Here is a 24,964-nt window from a genome sequence, read left to right as displayed (position 1 = left end):
CATTGACTTTGTTATCATTAAGCCACTTTATTACCATTTTGGCAGTATGCTTCAGGTCATTGTCCATTTGGAATACCCATTTCCGCCCAAGCTTTAACTTCCTGGCTGATGTCTTGAGATGTTGCTTCAGTATTGGCACATAATCTTCTTTTCTCATGATGCACTACATTGCGACCCAAAATCCTTTGGTTATCTTCAGATTTTATGATGCCTTGCACACAGTCAAGGCACCGAGTGGCAGAGGCAGCAAAACAATCCCAGAACATCTTGGTACCTACTGTCAAATATGCTGGAGGTTCAAAGTTCTTTTCTTTTTAGGCCTTATTCAGTTTTTGGTAAACAGTAGAATGATGTGATTTACCAAAAAGCTCTATCTTGGTCTCTTCTGTCCACAAGATGCTTTAACAGGAGTATTTTGTCTTGCTCACGTATATTTTGGCAAACTACAGTCTAGCTTTCTTATGTCTCTGTCAGCAGTGGGGTCCTCCTTGGGTCTCCTGCCATAGTGTTTCACTTCATTCAAATGTCAACAGATAGTTCACGCTGACTCTGATGCACCCTGAGCTTGAAGGACAGCTTGAATTTCTTTGGAACTTGATTGGGACTGCATTTCCACTACCTGGACTATCCTGTGTTGCAACCTTTCATCAAATTTTTTCTGACGTCCAAGTCCATGGAGATTAGCTACAGTGCCATGGGTTGTAAAACTTCTTGATTATGTTGCACACCATGGACAAAGGGAACATCAAGATCTCTGAAAATGGACTTGTAACCTTGAGATTGTTGATATTGTTCAAAAATGTTGGTTCTCAAGTCCTCAGACAGTTCTCTTCTCTTTCTGTTCTCCATACTTAGTGTGGCACGCACAGACAAAATGCAAAGATTGAGTAAACTTCTCCCTTTTTATCTGGCTTCAGGGTTGATTTTCATATTGCCCACACCTGTTACTTGCCACAGGTGAGTTTGAACTAGTATCACATGCTTAAAACAATGTTGTTTACCCACAATTTTGGAAAGGTGCCAACAATTTTGTCCGGCCCATTTTTGGGGTTGTGTGTCAAATGAAGTCCAATTTGCCCTTTATTCTCTGTTTTTACTGTGTTGTTCCAGTACACACACAGGAAATAAACATGTGTATAACAAAATGTGTAATTGCAATAATTTTCTGGGAGAAATACTTCATTTTCTGGAACAATTTCAAGGGTGCCAACACTTTTGGCCATGACTGCAAATACATACACACCCACGCACAATATGCGAGTGTATTACTGAGCTAACATCATTGTGAATATTTTTGGAACAGTTTTCTTGTGAGCCAAGCATCATCTGGGCCTCAGTTGGGTCTGTAATAACCTGTGGATGACGCACGCAGCTTTATATACACTGCTCAAAAAAATAAAGGGAACACTTAAACAACAGAATATAACTCCCAAGTAAATCAAACTTCTGTGAGATCGAACTGTCCACTTAGGAAGCAACACTGATTGACAATCAATTTCACATGCTGTTGTGCAAATGGAATAGACAATAGATGGAAATTATTGGCAATTATCAAGACACCCTCAATAAAGGAGTGGTTCTGCAGGTGGGGACCACAGACCACATCTCAGTACCAATGCTTTCTGGCTGATGTTTTGGTCACTTTTGAATGTTGGTTGTGCTTTCACACTCGTGGTAGCATGAGACGGACTCTACAGCCCACAGAAGTTGCTCAGGTAGTGCAGCTCATCCAGGATGACACATCAATGCGAGCTGTGGCAAGAAGGTTTGCTGTGTCTGTCATCATAGTGTCCAGAGGCTGGAGGCGCTACCAGGAGACAGGCCATTACACCAGGAGACGTGGAGGGGGCCGTAGGAGGGCAACAATCCAGCAGCTGGACCGCTACCTCTACATTTGTGCAAGGAGGAACAGGGGGAGCACTGCCAGAGCCCTGCAAAATGACCTCCAGCAGGCCACAAATGTGCATGTGTCTGCACAAACGGTTAGAAACAGACTCCATGAGGGTGGTATGAGGGCCTGACGTCCACAGATGGGGGTTGTGCTCACAGGCCAACACCGTGCAGGACGCTTGGCATTTGCCACAGAACACCAAGATTGGCAAAGTCGCCACTGACGCCCTGTGCTCTTCACAGATGAAAGCAGGTTCACACTGAGCACATGTGACAGACGTGACAGAGTCTGGAGACGCCGTAGAGAGCGATCTGCTGCCTGCAACATCCTTCAGCATGACCGGTTTGGCAGTGGATCAGTAATGGTGTGGGGTGCCATTTCTTTGGAGGGCCGCACAGCCCTCCATGTGCTCGCCAGAGGTAGCCTGACTGCCATTAGGTACCAAGATGAGATCCTCAGACCCCTTGTGAGACCATATGCTGGCGCAGTTGGCCCTGGGTTCCTCCTAATGCAGGACAATGCCAGACCTCATGTGGCTGGAGTGTGTCAGCAGTTCCTGCAAGATGAAGTCATTGAAGCTATGGACTGGCCCGCCCGTTCCCCAGACCTGAATAAGACTTTTAAAGGAATAGAGGAATCCAAGTTATCTGTAAACAGAAAGATTGTGAGGGAATATTTAGCTAACATAAATGAGTTCAAGTCTCCAGGTCCAGATGAATTACACCCCAGAGTACTGAAGATCGTAGAAGAAATTTTAGAACCACTCTCCATAATCTTTGAAAATTCTTGGAGAACAGGAGAAGTCCCAGAAGACTGGAGAAGAGCAAATGTTGTTCCTATCTTCAAAAAGGGGAAGAAGGTGGACCCAGGGAACTATAGGCCGGTGAGTCTGACTTCTATACCAGGAAAGATCTTTGAACAAATTATTAAACAACATGTATGTAAGTACATGGATAAGAGTGAAGTGATTAACCAGAGTCAGCATGGGTTTGTAACTAACAAGTCATGTCAGACTAACTTAATTTCCTTCTATGACAGAATCACTGACTGGGTGGATCAGGGAAATGCTGTAGATATAGTATATCTTGACTTCAGCAAAGCATTTGACAAAGTATCTCACACCATCCTTATTGAAAAAATGACCAAGTATGCAATGGACCAGGCAACTGTTAGGTGGATTCATAACTGGCTTAGTGATCGGACTCAAAGGGTGGTTGTAAATGGCTTCACATCCAGCTGGATGAATGTCTCAAGTGGGGTACCACAGGGCTCCGTCCTGGGACCTGTATTGTTCAACATCTTTATCAATGATTTAGATGAAGGAATTGAGGGTAAACTGATTAAATTTGCTGATGACACAAAGCTAGGAGGGATAGCTAATACTAGAGAAGAGAGAGAGAGGATTCAAAAAGACCTAAATAAACTGGAGCAGTGGGCAGCAACCAACAGAATGGTTTTTAACAGGGAAAAATGCAAAGTACTACATCTGGGCAATAAAAATGAAAAAAGCATATACAAAATGGGAGGAATAGAGCTAAGCAACAGTACATGTGAAAAAGACTTAGGTATACTAATAGATCATAGACTGAACATGAGTCAACAGTGTGATGCAGCAGCAAAAAAGGCAAATACAATTCTGGGATGTATTAACAGAAGCATACAGTCTAGATCACGTGAAGTCATTATCGGTCTTTACTCCTCTTTGGTCAGACCTCATCTGGAATACTGTGTACAGTTTTGGGCACCACATTTTAAAAAAGACATAGACAAACTGGAGCAAGTTCAGAGAAGAGCGACCAGAATGGTGACTGGTCTGCAAACCATGTCCTATGAGGAACGGTTGCAGGATTTGGGAATGTTTAGCTTGCAAAAAAGAAGACTGAGAGGAGACTTAATAGCTGTCTACAAATATGTCAAGGGCTGTCACATTGTAGAAGGATCATCTTTATTCTCATTTGCACAAGGAAAGACTAGAAGCAATGGGATGAAACTAAATGGGAGGAGACACAGATTAGATATTAGAAAAAACTTTTTGACAGTTAGGGTGATTAATGAGTGGAACAGGCTGCCACGAGAGGTGGTGAGTTCCCCTTCAATGGACGTCTTCAAACAGAGGCTGGACAGACATCTGTCTGAGATGATCTAGTGAATCCTGCTTTGAGCAGGGGGTTGGACCAGATGACCCAGGAGGTCCCTTCCAACTTTACCATTCTATGATTCTATGAAGATTGAGCACATCTGGGACATCATGTCTCGCTCCATCCACCAACGTCACGCTGCACCACAGACTGTCCAGGAGTTGGCGGATGCTTTAGTCCAGGTCTGGGAGGAGATCCCACAGGAGACCATCCGCAACCTCATCAGGAGCATGCCCAGGCGTTGTAGGGAGGTCATACAGGCACGTGGAGGCCACACACAATACTGAGCCTCATTTTGACTTGTTTTAAGGACATTACATCAAAGTTGGATCAGCCTGTAGTGTGTTTTTCCACTTTAATTTTGGGGGTGACTCCAAATCCAGGCCTGCATTGGTTAATAAATTTGATTTCCATTGACGATTTTTGTGTGATCTTGTTGTCAGCACATTCAACTTTGTACAGAAAAAACTATTCAATGAGAATATTTCATTCATTAAGATCTAGGATGTGTTATTTGAGTGTTCCCTTTATTTTTTTGAGAAGTATGTTGGTTTGCATGTGTCACCCACATTCAGTATAAGTGCAAAATATCTCAACAGTCCCTAATCATTTAAGTGCAAAAGAAATAAAAATTATGTTCATATTAAAAATTTGACAGTATTACATCCACCTGAATGCATATGTACAAATTTGTTATGGGAAGACCTATATTTCTCAGTGCACTTGACAGGTTCAAGTTGTACTATGTTATTGGCAAGTTTCTTAAGTGCTTTATTTTACTCACTTATGTAGCGCTATTACTAGCACAGAGCATTACAGACATTATCATCACTCTCCCCATTGGGGCTCACAATCTAATTTCCCTATCAGTATGTCTTCGGAGTGTGGGAGGAAATCGGAGAACCCGGAGGAAACCCACGCAAACACGGGGAGAACATACAAACTCCTTGCAGATGTTGTCCTTGGTGAACCCAGGACCCCCTACAAAACAACAGTGCTGACCACTGAGCCATTCCTTTGATGACCTGCTTCTGAAGCTGAAAATACAGAGGTCAGTAGGGGTCCACGAAAACCATGCTCTCCCGCTCTCTTGTAGTTCATCTGTGTCCCTCTTTCCCATGACATGAGAGTACAAGCTGTGACTTGTGGGAGAAGATGCAGCGGAGAATGATGAAACATGCTGTGTGACCCTCTGCAATGCTCCAGGGGAGGATAGAAAAAAGGATCAGAGGATTACATGACTACAGTATCAGACCTTATACAGGGTTTGATTGCCGTCTATAACCATAGGACTCCGGCTGCATCAGATGCACAATAGTTTGCACAGGGGCTGCGTACACCTAGTAGAATATAGTAGTACCATTGTACACCTGGTAGAAGAATATTATGAAACAAGACAATTACCAAAGTTGATTTTAGAAGCAGATTGTAAAAATACAAATGTGCACACAATGACGTTAGAAGTGATTTGGCAGCCTGCAAAGTAGTGCCAAATCCGTTACTTGACTCACAATGGGGTCTGTTAAGGTCTCTGTTGGTTTTCACGAGAAGAATAGCAATGTACAGGTGCATCTCACTAAATTAGAAGATCATCAAAAAGTTAATTTATTTCAGTTCTTCAATACAAAAAGTAAAACTCATTTATTAATCATTACAAACAGAGTGATGTATTTCACGTGTTTATTTCTGTTAATGTTGATGATTATGGCTTACAGCCAATGAAAACACAAAAGTCATTATCTCAGTAAATTAAAATAATTAACAAAAAACACCTGCAAAGGATTCCTAAGCGTTTAAAAAGATCCCTTAGTCTGTTTCAGTAGGCTCCACAATCATGGGGAAGACTGCTGACTTGACACATTTCCAGAAGGCAGTCATTGACACGCCACAAGGTCCCAGAGTTCCAATTTTCATTTGGAAATCAAGGTCCCAGAGTCTGGAGGAAGAGTGGAGAGGCCACAATCCAAGCTGCTTGAGGTCTAGTGTGAAGTTTCCACAATCAGTGATGGTTTGGGGAGCCATGTCATCTGCTGCTGTAGATCCACTGTGTTTTATCAAGACCAAAGTCAGCGCAGCCGTCTACCAGGAAATTTTACAGCACTTCATGCTTCCCTCTGCCGACAAGCTTTTCGGAGATGGAAATTTCATTCTCCAGCAGGACTTGGCACCTGTCCACACGGCCAAAAGTACCAATACCTGGTTTACAAACAACCGTATCACTGTGCTTGATTGGCCAGCAAACTCGCCTGACCTTAACCCCATAGAGAATCTATGGAGCATTGTCAAGCGGAAGATGAGAGACACCAGACCCAACAATGCAGACGAGCTGAAGGCTGCTATCAAAGCAACCTGGGCTTCCATAACACCTCAGCAGTGCCACAGGCTGATCGCCTCCATGAGGGCATTTACTGAACATACATTTCAGTAGGACAACATTTCGGATTTTAAAAACATTTTTCAAGCTGTTATAAAGTATTCTAATTTACTGAGATAATGACTGTTGTGTTTTCATTGGCTGTAAGCCATAATCATCAACATTAACAGAAATAAACACTTAAAATAGATCACTCTGTTTGCAATGACTCTATATAATATATGAGTTTCACTTTTTGGATTGAAGAACTGAAATAAATTAACTTTGTGATGATATTCTAATTTTGTGAGAAGCACTTGTATATGGGGCCCATCTGTCCACTGAAATATGATGGAAGCAGAGACTTGGAACAGAGCCTGACAAAGATGTGAACAGGGCCTAACCTGCAGCCTGGAGGATGCCTATATCTGGGCGCTCATACTCTAGTTGGCCACTAGTAGGATTATTTTTATAACTGTGTTTGAACAAAATTAAATACAACATTCCAGGTTAGGCGATTTGAGCACTCACACTCACCAGGAAGCCACAAAGAAATGCTCACTACAATCATGTACTCACCGGGTTAAATGCCAGCAGTCGTCCTCCGAGTGTCGCTACGTATAAGTGATGTGGCTTGGTGCTTATACAAGGAGAAGAAAACACAGCTCCCCCCTCACAATGAGCTTTCCAGACACGCTGCTTTACCTGCAACAAAATAACTCACGGTCATGACTTAAAGGAGTTTTCTCATCATTGATCTTCAAGATCGCACCGCTCCTCTGCCTCCTGCTTGCTCCAGAAGATTGACAATTCAGATCGTCAAAGCAACAGTGCTAAGCACTGAGCCACCGTGCTGAAAAGCAACAGTGCTAACCACTGAGCCACCGTGCTGCAAAGCAACAGTGCTAACCACTGAGCCACCGTGCTGCAAAGTATCAGGGCTAACCACTGAGCCACCGTGCTGAAAAGCAACGGTGCTAACCACTGAGCCACCGTGCTGCAAAGCAACAGTGCTAACCACTGAGCCACCATGCTGCAAAGTATCAGGGCTAACCACTGAGCCACCGTGCTGCAAAGCAACAGTGCTAACCACTGAGCCACCGTGCTGCAAAGTATCAGGGCTAACCACTGAGCTACCGTGCTGCAAAGCAACAGGGCTAACCATTGAATAAAACATATGCTTAAAAATAGACTCAAAATCAGTAAATCTACAGATCCCTTAAAAGACAGCTCTTGTGTCCATCAAAATAAGTAAACTCAAATAAAACAATGTTAGAAGAAATATTCATCAATCCCTACCTCAATGTCCAGGGCATATAAGTACTGATCATGTGACCCAATAAATGTCAGCCCGGACATAGGATCCACGGCAGGAGAGCTCTTCACAGCATTGCCGGTGGTGAAGATCCAGTGCGTGTCCCCAGTACTCCTCCTCAGCACATAGACATGGCCATCATAGCAGCCTGCAAAGAGACCACAGCTACTTACTAATAACCAACATTTCACCTTTTCCTTAAAAACATGTAGTATTATCAATAAAAGACTGTACATCTTAGGTGCGGTCTAATCAGAATTATTATTATTTCCTCTATAGTCACAGCTTTACCTACTTGAATATTAGTCTATGTGCAGACAGAGTCCTCTACTCATCCAGAGCGGCAGTAGTTGGTCAGAGTCAGGCGCTCCTGATTCATTAAGAGGCAGCTTGTCTAATTCATGATGAGCTGTAGTGTACATTATGACAGAATTCTTACTCCGGTCCCTGACTGGAGTAAGACTTCTAAATTGGCGCATGGAGGCACACGCCACTTGTCAGACTCTCTTGATTCATCAAGAAGTATGCACCTCCGTTCACCACGAAAGAAATCTCACTCCTGTAAGGGACCCGTCATGAATTAGATAAGCTGTGGAGTCACATCCTCATCCAATTCCAGCTCCGCTGGGAGCAACTGGTGTGAAAAAGCCAAGACTCGCAAAATTTTTCCACTACTTCAAGTTGTCCATAAATTTTGCAGATTTTCAAAGCGATTTCTCATGGAGTTGCTTTAATGAATTGGCCAAGGTTTTTGTAAATTAAGTGTTTTTTTTCTTTGCAGCCTTCTGATTGGACAGTGCCTAAATTTTGGAAAGATTCCATCAGGATCCGCTTCAAAGAAATTATATGCACTTTCATTTTTTCCCACCAGGAGTTTCTTTGTTTCTGAAAACCTGTATTGGAAAACAACACTCAAAACACTGAGCATAAGAACGCCAAATGTTTTAGATATTTATTGTGACTATTTTTTTTTTTTTTAAGTGGATCAACTAAAAAAAAAAAAAGCTATTGTTGTTTTAATTCAAATGCAAATGAGGCTTAAGTGCTCTGGGAGTATCAAAGCACCTCCTAAGCCTGTGCTCCTTGGCTCTATTCCCCACCTTCCTCTGCTGACTGACAGCTCACTGGCTTGACTAGAGAGTTATCTGAGCTGTAAGTCAGCAGAGTAAGGTGGGGAATAGAAGACAGGGAGGCAGTGGCTTGGGAAGTGCTTTAATACTCCCAGAGCACTGAAGGATCATTTACATATAAATTAAAACCGTGATTTTTGCAGTCAGGGAGCAACAGTTTTGATCAGTGAATGTGTGGAAGAAATACATTTTCAGAAAGCAACAGGACCATGTAAACAGTTCAGCGGAAGGGTTGGATTGGGCTGAGATTTTCCCATCTCATACATTGACATACTAGCATCAGCCTTTAATTCCGTCTTGAGTATGTGGCCCCGTTACATGCTTCAAATCAATGGGAACCTGACCACCTGACAGCAGCCCTCAATGGCGGCACGTCCTAAAGACAGAAGGTCCGCATGGTGAAGCATCTATTATCCGTCAGATATGCCATGAGTGAAAGTCATTAATGTATGAGATGGACATGGACAAAAAAAAAACATGCAACTTTAAATTCTATGGTTTCATTGGGGGCACATCAGAGTCCTGATTTTTGGAGTTCAGACAGAGCCCACAATGAAGGCACGAATGTGTGGCGAAAAAAGATGTGAACATACCCTTAGTCTATTTCCCATTAAAAAAGGAGGACAATCAATGTGGATTTTACTAAATGTCACCCATCTTTCCTAGAATCTCAAATGGAAAAAGGAGACCTTTCTGGATAATGGAACATATGTGCAGGTGTATCGCCTGGGGGAGCTGGACTACAACCCCTACGAAATTGTCTAATGGTTCCCATTCTGGTTGCTCCATAACTTTCTTAGAAACAGATACAATAAAAAGAGCCATCACATTAAGACCACTCGAGTCTATATGCCCTATCAATGGATACAAAAGTGGGTCCTCATCTCCGAACTCCTTTAAAAGCCAATCCAATATCTAAAGCCAAATGACCACCATGTAACCTTTACTGTGCGGATATTGGTACTATATGTTGCAGAATACAAAAAAAAACTGTGCCCTTATTGGTCATCATGGGCAACAAACTTTTGTTATAGACGGTTTCATATATCTTCCTCTATTAGCCCATCTTCTGTGTCGGATGAGAGCAGTACTCGGGTGAGTGCTTCTGCCTCTTAGCTTTAGTGATCAGTGGGGTCTCAGCACCCAGACCTCCACCAATCAAGACTTCTGACACATGAAAAGTTCTCTGAAGGTGCAGCTGAGCTGCCCTTTAAGCTATATACAATTAAATAAATGGCTTTATACACTACAGACATTCAAATCCAGAGCTGTGGATATAATAAGTACCCTGTGGGCGTTGTCTAATCCTAATGGCAAGTTTCAACCTATTCTTACCTAGAAGGATAAAATTTCCACATTTAGACACAGCAGCCGAAGATTCAATACGATCTCCAAGGATTCTCTCCCACACAATTGCCCCAGTGTCCAGATGAAGAGCTTGCACTCTATGTGAATGGGATCCAATGTACACAGTCCTTGCCGAGTCTTTGTCAGATGATAGAACAAGGAGAGGTGATGCGTCTACACATTTACCCGTGTCTGATGCCCATCTTTCCTGAAGGGTCATTAGCTGCTCAGAAGATGGAGTTGGCTTTGTCCGTTTAGACCCTTGCAAATTCCATGGCAGATCTTGACTTAACCCATGTGTTAATTTACACTGCTGATCGGCTAGTCTAGAGCAATCATTCATGAACAGCCTGTTGCCTCGGCTCAATGATACAAAAGAAGCAGTATCCATCTGTAATCTCGGAGCTTCAGATCTCCGCTTTGTTGGGTGTTTCTTGCTCACATCTACAGTGTGATGTCCACGGCTTCCTATGTCTAATACACTACTGTGATCCAGTAATTTCTCCATGACCGGAGGAGTACATTTAAGAAGGAATCTGTGAATGTCCAGGAAAGTATCACTGAGGACAACTTCTAAAAGTCCCGGCACAGATCCACCAACCAAATTCTCCACTTCTTCATGGAACCGGATTGCCTTTAAAGAATCACCACCGCTCAGCAGAAATAAGGAGTCTTCAGAAATGTCAGGACAGCCTTCAGGAAGGCCCAGCATGGACTGATTTGGAAAGGAGAGATAATAGTTACCGCAGAACTAGGAGAAGACATGCTGTATGTATAAAATACAAGACATACCTTCCATAGGTCCTGCAAGCGATGCCACAAATCATCCTTTATATGCGGCAACCAAGATTCTGTCTTTTCCCGTAAGTAATCGATGTAAATTAGTTTTAATCTAGAAAAGTTTATTTTACCTTGAAAGAAAAAAAAACCCCTTAGATGTGCTGTATTTCACCGTATGACATAACACAGATCCTAAACTATTACTGCAATAAAAGTAACACAAGTGCCTGCCTCTAAAATAAAGAGGGGTTATCTGGTTTAGAAAACCTATTTTTAAACACCCGATTAGGGCACTCAGAGTTCATATAGGGGAACCTCCATTAACAAAGCCTTTCCTTCTCTGCAGGATCCGGCTATACATGGACAGCCATGAGAAAGAAGTAGGCACCGTGTTAAACTTTATTCAGCCCGTGGTGGCTACATGCTACCATGTTTTTCCACATATTACAGGGAACCCAAAGCTTCAATTTAGAGATAGAGAAAATTTAGAGACTGGCACGTTTCACAGAGATTACTAGAACTCATGCCAAGCTTTGGAACAAATTTTAGTCAATCTTTTAGGCTGCGGTGGGCCAAGACTGCTTCTGGAAGCCTCGCTTACTTTTCTGGAAATAAGCTAGGATGGTGCAAAAATGGAAAATTTGCAAGGTTGCAATATTTTTGTGCAAACATTAACAACCATTATGTATGAGCCACTGGATTATCATCAGATTCCACAAAAATGAATGGGATCTGACAAGTCTCTACTGTCTCTCGCTGCAGTACACTGCTCAATAAGGGAAGTAATGACCAGTACCATGTCTTACCATGCTTTGTATGAGGCAAAGAGTCCACGAGAACCACGTTGTCAGGCAATGCATAACTCAGAAGATGGGCCTGTAAATGTCTCCATAAGGATTTCTTTTCTAAGGGTCTCTTTAGCACAACGAATAAGACTAATTGTTTGGCATTAAACCAGATCACTGCACACGATTCAACAGGTTCAAGCGTTTCCACCACCTGAAAGAGGAGTAACAGCAAAGTTACTTCTCCATTTCCATACAACTAATGGTATAGCCAACCATTACATGGAATCTCAAGGGACAACTTTAACTTTGGAAATAATAAAATTAATGCAAAAAACCCACTGACAATGACCTCGACAACATAAAGTGAGATAGAAAGAGAGATCGTGAAGCTGCAAACAATTCTTCATCTTATACGTGCGCATCTCTTCTCATTTCTTTTTGGAGTGAGGGAAGATCTGTAATGGGGGGGAATCCTCCACATAAGAGGCCCCGTCACACTAAGCGATGCAGCAGCGATCCCGACAACGATACGACCTGTCAGGGATCGTTGCTGCATCGCTAAAACATCGCTGGTGAGCTGTCAAACAGGCAGGCTCACCAGCGATGAGGGGAGCAGCGATATCGTGGAAAGAATCGTTCCACGATGTCCTGCTCCCGTTACCAGCCTGCTGCAAGCAGGAGCAGGCTGGTAACTATGGTAAACATCGGGTTACTAAGTGCGCGTGTGCCCCTAGTAACCCGCTGTTTACCATGGATACCACTCTGCTACGGTGCGCGGGAGGCTACCGTTCACCTTAGCAGAGTCGTATCCATGATAAACATCGGGTTACTAAGTGCGCGCGTGCCCCTAGTAACCCGATGTTTACCATGGATACCAGCCAGATCGTTGGTCCCGCTGGTCACACACAGTGATGTGTGCTGGCCAGCGGGAGGCCAACGACCAAAAAATGGTCCAGGACACTTTGCAGCGATCAGCGACCTCACAGCTGGGGCCTGATCGTTGCAAAGTGTCACACATAGCGACATCGCTGGTGAGGTCGCTGGTGAGTCACCAAAACCGTGACACAGCAGCGATCTCGCTATGTGAGACGGGGGCTTAAGACTCTGAACACATCTGTGTTTTTTTCTGATAAAATGGCAACAAACCCCGTGCAAGCCCAATACTAGTGATGGTCAAGCAGCCCCTATGGCTGTAATAGGGTCCATCAAGCTTGATGTCTGGCCTTTTACTGGAACACAGTGGGCATTTCTATTACAGATGCTGGAATATGAGACGAGCATAGAGGCTCCAAGGGAGCAGTGACATGTCCGAGCGTTTTTTTTAAAATCAGACAACAACAGAACCCATAGAGTTTCTCAGATCCATTTACACATCTGTGAAAATAAAGGATCAGTGAATGACATTTGTTAAACTCAGAGCATGTCCTATTCTGAATGGTTGTTGAGGATCAGAATAGATGTACCGAGTGGTTCTGTGGGCTGATTTAAAATAAATAAATCGGGCAGCACAGTCATTAACACGGATATGTGAATGCACCTTAATACATATGTGAACAGAGCTGTACAGCTCATTTCCAACACAAAGTGGAGAACAATTGTTACGTTTACCACAGGAAAGTGTTAGTAAAGCACCACTCCAGCATTTTTTTCATTGCAGGGCTGAAGTGGTGCAACTAATTTAACTTCCCGGTCCCCAGTCTTCTACTTACAAGTCAGCGTCTTCATCTTTTATCTGCGCCACTCCGTTCGGTCTCCAGATTGTGATCTGTTGGATCACTCTAGTGTTTGCTGGACGAACTAGAAGTTACTACTCAATGTAAGTCTATGGGAGACAGAACGAAGCCCTCATAGACTTATATTGAGAGCGTGTGACCGTTACCGCTGACTTCTGGTCAGTCAGAAGTCACCATCACAAGATGACAGCACGGGACAGAAGCGGTGCTGGGAAGAGCTGAAGACAGCTGCTGCCAGGGCCAGCGTTAGCACCCGGCGCACCCGGGCAAGTGCCGGGGCCCTGAGCAGGCAGGGGGGCCCACTGGCGGTCGCGCACCCCGCTGGGCTATGGGCAGAGGAGAGCGGTGTCAGCGCCCGCCCTTCTCCCCCGCTTGCTCAGGGCCCAGGCAGACAGATAATTACCTCTTCCCGTGCCTCCGCAGATCCGCCATCTTCCTGCTCTGCGCTCCCTGTGACGTCCCAGGTCAGAGGGTGCGGTGACGTCTTTCCACCGCGCGCTCCCCTGAGCCGTCACAGTGAGCGCAGAGCAGGAAGACGCCAGTGACGCTGAAGAGTCCGGACTCGAGCAGCTGCAGCAGGTGAGGAGGAGGGAGGTGAGTATTTGATTTTTTTTTTTTTTTAATGTATGCAGGCATGGAGCATAATATGGGGGGAGAGGTGACATCCTGCATGGGGCATAATATGGGGGGGGGTGACATCCTGCATGGGGCATTATAAAGAGAGGGGGGTGACATCCTGCATGGGGCATTATAAAGAGAGGGGGTGACATCCTGCATGGGGCATTATAAAGAGAGGGGGGTGACATCCTGCATGGGGCATTATAAAGAAAGGGGGTGACATCCTGCATGGGGCATTATAAAGAGGGGGGGTGACATCCTGCATGGAGCATTATATGCGGACTAGTATCCTGTATGGAGCGTTATATGGGGGCCAGTATCCTGTATGGAGTTTTATAAGGGGACCAGTATCCTGTATGGTGCGTTATATGGGGGCCAGTATCCTGTATGGAGCTTTATAAGGGGACCAGTATCCTGTATGGAGCGTTATATGGAGGCCAGTATTCTGTATGGAGCCTTATATGGGGGCCAGTATTCTGTATGGAGCCTTATATGGAGGCCAGCATTCCGTATGGAGCCTTATATGGGGTCCAGTATTCCGTATGGGGGCCAGCATTAAGTATGGGGCCTTATATGGGGGCCAGTATTCCGTATGGGGCCTTATATGGGGGCCAGTATTCTGTATGGAGCGCTATATGGGGGCCAGTATTCAGTATGGAGTGTTATATGGGGGCCAGTATTCTGTATGGAGCGTTAAATGGGGGCCAGTATCCTGTATGGAGAGTTATATGGGGGCCAGTATTCTGTATGGAGCCTTATATGGGGGCCAGTATTCCGTTTGGAGCCTTATATGGGGGCCAGTATTCCGTATGGAGCCTTATATGGGGACCAGTATTCCGTATGGAGCCTTATATGGAGGCCAGTATTCCGTATGGAGCCTTATATGGGGGCCAGTATTCCATATGGAGCCTTATATGGGGGCCAGTATTCCGTATGGGGGCCAGTATTCCATATGGGGCCTTATATGGGGGCCAGTATTCCGTATGGGGCCTTATATGGGGGCCAGTATTCCGTATGGGGCCTTATATGGGGGCCAGTATTCTGTATGGAGCGTTATATGGGGGCCAGTATTCTGTATGGAGCGTTATATGGGGGCCAGTATTCTGTATGGAGCGTTATATGGGGGTAAAGTATTCTGTATGGAGCGTTATATGGGGGCCAGTATTCTGTATGGAGCGTTATATGGGGGCCAGTATCCTGTATGGAGCGTTATATGGGGGCCAGTATCCTGTATGGAGCCTTATATGGGGGCCAGTATTCCGTTTGGAGCCTTATATGGGGGCCAGTATTCCGTTTGGAGCCTTATATGGGGGCCAGTATTCCGTATGGAGCCTTATATGGGGGCCAGTATTCCGTATGGAGCCTTATATGGGGGCCAGTATTCCGTATGGGGCCTTATATGGGGGGCCAGTATTCCGTATGGGGCCTTATATGGGGGCCAGTATTTCGTATGGGGCCTTATATGGGGGCCAGTATTCCGTATGGAGCCTTATATGGGGGCCAGTATTCCGTATGGGGCCTTATATGGGGGGCCAGTATTTCGTATGGGGCCTTATATGGGGGCCAGTATTCCGTATGGAGCATTTTATGGGGGCCAGTATTCTGTATGGAGCGATTTACTTGTTTCTGAGCTTTTGTGGAATTTACAATAGATATCGCTCATGTAATGTAAGAAGTGAAATCTTTGCATTGTACTATATATATATTTCTCTGCGGTATCTGTGCATCATGAATCGTGGTATGTGTTAAAGGGGCCACTGAGACTCTTTTGCCCGGGGCCCAGAAAAACCTGGAGCCGGCCCTGGCTGCTGCTAACTATAAGAAAAGGGTTGGGGAACTTAAATTAGAGGCACCACTCCAGCGCTGTAATAAAAAAAGCTGGAGTGGTGCTTTAACCATTACCAGGTAACTGTACAGATGTAGACTTTCTTACAATGACAACGACATTCTGATCCAGAAAAGTGTAACTCAAAACCTAACTATACAAACTCAATGGCTTTTATTGTGCTCAATATGAGGAGTCAACTTTCTGAATGGGGAGATCTTTCTTGTTGTTTAGTTTAAAAAAAATTCTACATTTGTCAATACCAATATAAATTAAATCATAGACCATAGAATGTTAGAGTTAGAAGGGACCTCCAGGGTCGTCTGGTACAACCCCCTACTCAGTGCAAGATTCACTAAACCATCTCAGACTTGGGAGGGTTTTTTTAGTTAATTTTTTACTATTTTATATTTACTAATTAAAGATAATATCAAGGCTGAACATACATGTGTAGCTGATTCAGCCAAACAGGGGCCTGTTGGGAAGGCTAGGCCCAGCCGAACGACAGGTTGCTCAGCTTTCATACCTAGATAATAACTTATCTAAAGTGTGATTAAACTCAGAACCGCTAGCATTGTAGGCTGCACAGCTACCTAGAGGATTTTCTCTGCCTACACTTCTAAATCATAGTCGTCTTCTTCTTCTTCTTCATTATAGGCATAACGTACTAATATACAGAGTTGTATATGTACATCCCTATATACCTGTATATTGGGTTAAAATAAAAAGCAGACATTTTTTCCTTTTAAAAAAATAAATCTAATAATAATAATAATCAATTACTAATCACAATTATAAAAGTTTTTTTTTTTCAGTCTATAGACAAAATTTCTGCAGTCACTCTATGTGCACACTGTATTCCTAGCATGAACAGGGGGATCAAGGGACCACAAGTATGTGATTTGCACACTTGCAATCACACTGCGAACAGTTTCAGCTTCTTGCAACGTTCTGTTGAGAAAAGTGGATCTAGTCAGCACATGACCGCATTTAAAAAAATAAATAAATTACAAAACAGCAAACATGGACATATTTGGTATCCTTGTAATTGTAACAACCCGTACAAATATAGTGAATGGATTATTTAAAGTGAACTGCAAATGGCGTTAAAAAAACTTAATTTTGGGGTACTCACTGTAATATCTGTTCTCATTGCCTTCACTGGGGGACACAGAACCATGGGATAGGCTGCTGCCACCTGGAGGCTGACACTATTATTGTAATTTAAATAAAATTAGCTCCTCCCCAGCAGACTATACCTCGCCTTCTGGAGTCAGGCTTCCTCAATTTTGTGAGAAAGGAGTAGAAGGAGAAAAAGCAAAAGAAAGAAAAAAGGAAAAAAAGAATCAAGGCAAGAAGGAAACGTAATGGGACGCCCAACCGGGTAACCAAGGGAGGGTGCTGTGTCCCTCAATGGAGACTACAAGAAACAGATTTTATGGTGAGTGCCCCAAAATCTACTTTTCTTGTTCGTTTCATTCGGGGACAAAGAACCATGGGACAGCCTAAAGCTGTCCCTAGGGTGGGAAAATAATTAAATATCATACTGTTACCACCCAATCTTCCTACCAAGACTCGAATCTGCTGAGGCAAAAGTTTGGCCTTGTAAAACTTAAAAAATGTATGCACCGATGCCCAAGTAGCTGCTTTACAGAGCTGTAAGCCAATGCCTGATGACAAACCGCCCGCATATAGTGCGTCCTAATCCTGAACGGGGCCACTCTGACATTGGCCTTATAGGCCTGGATAAAAGCCATCTTGATACAGAGGGCAATGGTTGCCTTGGAAGCGGCCTGACCCCTAAGAGGGCCATCTGGTATGATAAACAAGGAATCGGAAGGCCTAAATAAATAGTACCTTCTGGTGAAGTACTAGTAGACTTTACGCACCAACGAAAATAAGCCCTTTAAGGCTCGCAACGAGGATGGCTACTGAGCTCTAATCGTAGTCCGGATGACTGATTCAGACAGACCAGACGCGCTCAAAATCGTGACTTCAACAGCCATGCCGTCAAATTGAGCGACTGTAAATTCTGGTGGAAGAAAGGACCCTCTGACAGAAGATCCAGGTGCTTCGGGAGTGTCCATGGAAAATCTACCAGGAAATTGATGACATCCAAATTCCAGGCCCTCCGGAGCAATGAGAATAACTGGAACCCCTTCTGCCCTGATCTTCTTGAGAAGTCTGGGTAGAAACAGTAGAGGTCGGAAAAGGTAAGGCAGAGAAAACGGACCAAGAGATTGCCATGGCGTCGACTGCGTCCGCCTGAGTGTCTCAGTATTATGCCACAAACTTCAGTACCTTGTGGTTTAGCCTGATGCGAGCAGATCGACATCTGGTGTACCCCACTGCTGACAAACCTGCCTGAACACCTCCGGATGAAGAGCCCACTCTTCTGTCGTCATCTGTCCACAACTTAAAAAGTCTGCCTCCCAGTTATCCACCCCAATTATATGACAACTCTGCCCATTCTAGAATTCTTGCGACCTCTGCCATTACAAATGGGCTTTGTGTGCCTCCCTGACAATTGATATAGGCCACAGCTGTGGCATTGTCTGATTGAACCCTGATCGGCAACCCACGGACTAAGTGCTGCCAATGCAGAAGAGCCAGACAGACAGCTCTAAGTTCCAGCACGCTTATTGGGAGAAGTCTCTCCTGGCTGCTCCAGACCCCACTGAACCGTCAGGTGACGAAACACTGTTCCCCAACCTGTAAGGCTGGCATCTGTGGTAAGAACCTGCCACTGAATGGGGCCAAAAGCAGTGACCTTGAGTCAACAGGGGAGAACTCAACCACCAACCAAGAGACTGGCAACAGTGGAAGGGGAGGCGAATGGGCTAATCCAGAGACTGTATCGACCTGTCCCAAGAGGCCAGCAGTGTGCTTTGTAGGAGGTCTCGACAGAAATTGAGCAAGCAAAACTGCCTCGAACGTTGTCACCATCTTTCCCAAGATTCTCATGCAAAACCAGAGGGAATGTCTGTCTGGACGCTTCAAGGTTCTGATGAAGGACTGCAGTGCAACTCTCTTCCCCTCTGGAAGGAAAACGCTGGAACAGTGTCGAACACCATTCCCAGAAAAAGTAGTTGCTGTTTCAGAACCAAAAAGGACTTGTCCTGTTGACAACCCATCCAAATCGTTTCAGGGCCTGAAGAACAATCTGCAGGCTCTCTAGGTTCTGAGCAAAGGATGGCACTTTGACTAGAATATCTTCCAGATAGGGGAATACAACTCTCCCTCTGGTCCGAAGCAGCGCCATAGTTGGGGCCAGAATCTTTGTAAATACTCTGGGTGCTGAGGCCAGCACGAAAGGGAGAGTCCTGAACTGAAAATGATCTTGGTTCACTGCAAAGCAAAGAAAATGCTGATGGACTGGAAATATCAGTACATGGAGATAAGTGTCCTAAATGTCTAAAGAAGAAAGTAACTCCCAGTCTCCATGGACGTGATCACTGACCAGAGAGACTCCATCTTGAAGCGACTGAGCCTAAGCCACCTATTCAAGCACCTTAAATCTAGAATGGGTCATACTGAGATACTGAGATGAGAGACGACTTGGGGATGACGAACAGGTTTAAATAAAACTCCCTGAAATGCTCTGGAAAGAGAACTGTTGTAATTACTCCTACCTGGAGCAGAGAAGCCATCGCCTGGTCAAAACCGGCTTTCATACTGGGAGTACTGGGAGGACAGCAACAAAAGATCTTGAGGCAGGGAGGTGAATTCTACTTTTTTGTAGCCAGAAGAGATGACTTCTCTGACCTAAAGATCGCTAACGTAGCCAAGCCATGCCTCCTGAAAGAGGGAGAGATGGCAACCCACCAGGGAGAAATCCCAGAGTGGGGGCCACCCGTCAAGCATTTACCCTTCTCTGAGGTCCAGAACCAGGAGGGCAACTGGCAGGAGTTGATCGAAAAGTATCTCTTCTGGACGCCTGAGAGACCCTGGGTCTGATCCGACGACCCGATTCATCCGGCCCTGGATACTAACGAAAAGGATAGAACTGCAGGGCCCCATGTCTCCTAAAATGACGACAAGCCCTGGATTGCGAAAGCAGGGTGCTTTAGCCGCCAGTTACATCAGAACTGATCTCATCGAGTCTGGTTCCAAACAGACAAGATCCCTGAAACAGCAATCCTGTAAGAGATTTATTGAAGCCAGGTCTACCCTCCATACCATGAGCCACAACATGTGACGGATAGCCACGGCTGCATCTAAGGATTCTGAATATAGGCATTTACCCACCTACGCAATCTAAATCCAAAAAAGTGCCACTAGAAATGGAAAGTAGTAACTCTAATCTCAGCTCCCAGTGGCTGACAGTCTACCAGATCTGCTGCAGGTGTCTGTTCCCCTGGTGAGACGTCGCAATCAGCAGACAGGAAGACGTCGATGTACTGCTGATCCTCGCACCATTTAAACTATGCCGTGCCGCCAACAGGAAGAGGAAAGGGCGGAGGCAGAGGGGCAGGGACCCGGCAGCTGGTTGGCCAGCAAACCAGCTGCTTTGATAGGCTCGGAGAAACAAGCCCGCCACTTGGCCGGGAACATCTCTGCTGCCAATTTGCCAGCGCTCGCCGGGCATTCAAGTGTTGTGGCCTGCAAAGAGGCCCACAAACCTGACCCTCCAGCGACCAGACTCCCTGTCAGAAGAGAAGGAGCGGCTTGCCGCCCCTCAAAACACCGGCAACTGCGAGACCTGCCCACAAGCACCCCAGACAGCAAAGCACAGACCAAACCTGGCCACAAAGAGATCCAACGGGTCAGCACCACCCCCTTTCTGATAGGCTAAAAAGCACCTCCAAAGTCCTCAGGGTTCCTCAAAACAGGTACTCCAAAGGGATGAGAGGGAGGTGGGGGGGACCTCTTGATAGGGTTATACGCACCTGTCCTGAAGACCCGACTCCCTGTCTTCTGCTCTATGCACACGATGTTATGTGGGGTGACGGGCAAGAGCTAGATGGCTTCTGGACCTCAACCTCTGTACCTGACTACCGACTGTGTCACGGTACGTTGGTCAGGCCACACGAGCACGAGAGGATACTGACTGAACGATTACAGCCTGTACTCTCCGTCGCTACGTGGTGAAATAGAGTGCACAATTACACTCTGTTACCCACAAGGAGAATCCTTAACCCTTAGAACTCTGCTCTGAGCGACATCCATCTGAAAAACAAAAGGAAAAATTGTTAGCGCCTAACCTACGACAGGTCTGAAACAGACCTTGTCTCCAACCGACACTAGAGAAAACTGAGGAAGCCTGACTCCAGCAGGCAAGGTATAGTCTGCTGGGGAGGAGCCAATTTTATTAAAATTGCAAGAATAGTGTCAGCCTCCAGGTGGCAGCAGACAATCCCATTGTTCTGTGTCCCCCAATGAGACGAACGAGAAAATTGTGTTTTTTTCCTCCATTAAACCCATAAAAAAAGTTATTAGAAATGCTCAGTGAGCAGACTGAAAGGAAAAATTCCATCTGTACCGTTTACTTACCCGCTGTACATACTCCGTGTTTAATCTCTTGCCGTGACGTTTAATCTGGTTATCTTTACGTCCCAAGTAAAACATATCCCCGTCTTGTAATTTTACCCAGTCCCCGGTTGCTCTCATTGTTCCATACGGCAGCATCATCTCATCATCCAAAAAGCAAACTCGCCGTCTCCCTCCTAAAAGTGGGCAGTGGCAAAATCCAGCATTAGCGCAATACAGACCATGTATATATCTAATGGGCATCCTCACTGCGTTATCTTACACACTGGAAAAGAAGATGCAAGAGATGATTTTTCAATTGGGAAAAAGGATTGTGGCGGGGGGGATGAAGACTATCAAAATTAAATGTTTTGGCCAAAAAAACAAAAAATAAACGTCCTTTGCAGATCTTGGAAACTTCAGACTTCAAAGTTTGGAGATTGTTCTATGAAATCCTATCACAGCCTCAGGTGGCGGGGGATTTCCTCCCGTTCTCTGTGTCTGTAACATATATGAAGGGCTCGGCTGTTGTGGAGTTCATTAGCCTCTACATGATGGAGAAGGGGGCTGGCTTAGATAACGAACTAAGACAGACAGCCTTTTCATACATGTTACAACACACAATGAGCTGTAGGAAGCTTCCTGCTACCTGAGCCAACATGTTACAGCTCACACAAGAACCTACGAGCTCAGACCATGGAAAAAAGCAGAACATTAATGACATTTTGAAAAGTAGTTCAGTAGTTTCTTTAGTTTATATTTGCAAATCCGGTTTTTCTGGAGTTGACTAGCCCCTTTAAAATCCCCAGATTAAAGGGGTTGTTCAGGACTATGATAGGATATGATAATACCTATTGAAGTGAACAGGAACTGAGCTGCAGTACCCAAGAACGGCCACTAGAAAGTGCTGTGATATCTTGCTCTGTACACCATTTACTTCCAGTGGCCATGGGACCAGTTAACCTGTTAACAGATGATTAGTGGCATGTCCCCATTAAGTGGACCCTATCAGTCGATTCACCGCTGCCTAAACCACTGGCAGCACCAATCGTAGACTAGCTGAACGATTGAAGGTAGGTCTTTCTCTTCAGAGAAAACATTGCTTAAAGACCCCATGCCGATCTAATGGATTGACAGGTCTCTCACATATTTGTACATAGGAGGAGACCTGTCAATCAACTGGAAAGGTACCTTTATTTTTTTTCTCTGAACCGCTGCAGCATTTTGAAAGGAAACTTACCGGGCGCCAATTGTGCAGCCAGGCTATGGATTGGTACTGCCTGTGGGCAGCATGAATCCTGTGACATGTTCCCTATAAAGACCAGTCATAAGTACAGTAGTCCTGGGACTACACAACAGACAGAACACCACAGTTGAACATTGTAGATCTGTTTCTGTAACAAGAACATTAGAAAGAAGTTTCTTTTGGTCACTTTCCTATGATTTCTATAACTTTACAGGTAGACAGATGTTAAACAAATTAAAAGACAGCCTATAAATACAAAGACTAATATATTACCCAGAAAAACCTGTCCTTCTCCTTCATCCACCCTAACACCATCATGGTTCCGGACTTCTATCATGGTCCTGTGCAGGGGATTGCCCAGTGGCACCGAATCGATGAACCTTAAAAAGGAATACATGAAATGTAGAAAAGTTAGAATCGACTGTAACTAATACTGGTATCTCATTCCCTATGATGAGAGATCAGAAAGTGAGAAGTTAAAAGCATCCTGTGCCTGTGGCTAGAATTTCATTGCCATCTGCTTACGATGTATGTTCTGGGCACCGATCGTACCCACTGGATTTCCATTGCAGGTGAAAATAAAAATGACTAATGGCCACATTACATTCTCAGCCATTCCATGTTGACTTTCTTTAGGAATATTGCACATAGGATGCCTGGTGAAATACAATGGGTGTCACAACTCTGTGGTAGGATATCCGGGGGCTAGGGGCTCCTTCTCTATCCCTAAAGCTAGGGGCACCTTTGCTATCCTTGCTCCCCGGATTACTTCTGATGGTGAAGACGCCGGGCCATGTGCCTTGCTGAGCTCCTAGATCAGCCCTTATCTGTCCCCTTTCCCCATCCAGGGAAGTGGGGAGTAGTAGTATATAAGAATACACAAACCAGACTAACAAGGGAAGACGTACAGGGATAAATGAAAATACCAGTCATACAAATATGTACTTACAAACAACAGAGTGAAACACCGGGGAGTAAAAGGAAGAAAAAAACAAATAGGAGAGGATGAGGATGTGCACACAGACAAATCAACAAGCAACAGTTTTTAGAGCAACACTCCAAACGCCTCCTCGAACAACCAACACCTCCTACTCCAGAACCAGGAAGCATGAAACTAACACTGGAAATCCCTGATTGCCAAATGTATGTATGTACATAAATAGATAGATAGAGGAGAGGGGAGTGGCCAACAATGAAGAGCTGAGATCATGAAAGCAAGAAAGCTCAGAAGCTCTCAACTGAACATACTAACCCCTGCACTACTAGAGGAAACATGCACTGTTTAATATGATGGTAAAGTGCTTCTAATCAGTGCAGGAGTATGTGAAATCAGACACCGCTGTCTTCTGGCCCCACTCTGTCGCGGTAAATCCATGACAATGGGTTTGGCAGAGGAAAATGCACAAGATTGTGTAAGGTTGAATTATCATCTCAGGGTGCATATTTATAGCGGATGATGTTGGGATGATGCAGGAGGTATCACTGACCTCCTATAAGTCGTGTATAATAGAACTGAAATACATAAGTCTGGTCCGTATCAATCACCATCTAACAGCAGATCCTACTCATTCCAGACAAGTGACCTGCACAAATGCAGTATACTCAGCCAGCTGTTCTGAAATTACCTAAACATTCATACGCAAAGTACAGGAAGCCTCACATTTATTAGAGGAGTGTACTGTACCCTGGTGTTGAGTTTAGCGTGGTCTCTGGGACTTCATAATAAGTTGCCCAACTTGATACTTCGGTGACGCCATAAAGGCTGAAGATACGAGTCTTGTTCTCTGGATGTCTCCAACTTTTTAAAACACTGATTGGTGGAAACTGTTCTCCTCCAAGAGCCAAAATTCTGAGGGACGTTTCCCTGGACAGCACAGAGGAACGAACTACATGAGAACCGAATCTTCTCAAAAACGTGGGTGTTACCTAAATATAAAAAAAGAAAGAAAGAAAAACAAACCATGTGGTACTACAAATAAGTACGTGAAGCACACATTAGGAATAAGGGAGCATCATAATCAAAATATAAATGAGGGATGCACTCGACGTAAAATCCACAGAACTGACTGAAGACCGCGCTCCTTAGGAAATTTCATATATAAAGTTCTTTATTCCTCCATATAATGACAGCGGCAACGTTTCGACCTGTAAGGTCTTTGGGAAGATGGAAAAAGACCATATATATATTATATGGAGGAATACAGAACTTATAACTTCTTAATGAGCGCAGTCTTCAATTGAAATCATATGGTACTGCCAGAGCACAAATAAAAAATTCTTAAAACTGTCACTATACCATGTAAACTTCTAAGGTAAGATTGCTGTATCTGT

General features: G+C 44.5%; 1 protein-coding gene across 5 annotated transcripts in view; it reads right to left on the bottom strand.

Moving 5' to 3' along the window:
* The window catches only part of AASDH (aminoadipate-semialdehyde dehydrogenase), a 55,982-nt gene that overhangs the window by 6,706 nt on the left and 24,312 nt on the right, over nt 1-24,964 (bottom strand). For all 5 annotated transcript variants that reach the window (XM_073645440.1, XM_073645439.1, XM_073645441.1 and 2 more), the window contains exons 6-13: nt 24,318-24,559; nt 22,907-23,013; nt 21,412-21,584; nt 11,761-11,953; nt 10,967-11,085; nt 10,163-10,889; nt 7,682-7,845; nt 6,962-7,087 (exon numbers count right to left, since the gene is read on the bottom strand). In XM_073645440.1, coding sequence (XP_073501541.1) covers nt 6,962-7,087; nt 7,682-7,845; nt 10,163-10,889; nt 10,967-11,085; nt 11,761-11,953; nt 21,412-21,584; nt 22,907-23,013; nt 24,318-24,559 — 1,851 coding nt within the window. The remainder of the gene's footprint in view (nt 1-6,961; nt 7,088-7,681; nt 7,846-10,162; nt 10,890-10,966; nt 11,086-11,760; nt 11,954-21,411; nt 21,585-22,906; nt 23,014-24,317; nt 24,560-24,964) is intronic.

Source organism: Phyllobates terribilis, unplaced genomic scaffold, assembly GCF_046119375.1.
Source record: "Phyllobates terribilis strain yellow unplaced genomic scaffold, ASM4611937v1 Scaffold_1__5_contigs__length_1240528914, whole genome shotgun sequence".
In the NCBI taxonomy this organism is placed as follows: Eukaryota; Metazoa; Chordata; class Amphibia; order Anura; family Dendrobatidae; genus Phyllobates; species Phyllobates terribilis.
Note: the sequence above shows the minus strand (reverse complement) of the source record. Positions and strands in the feature narration are given on the sequence as shown.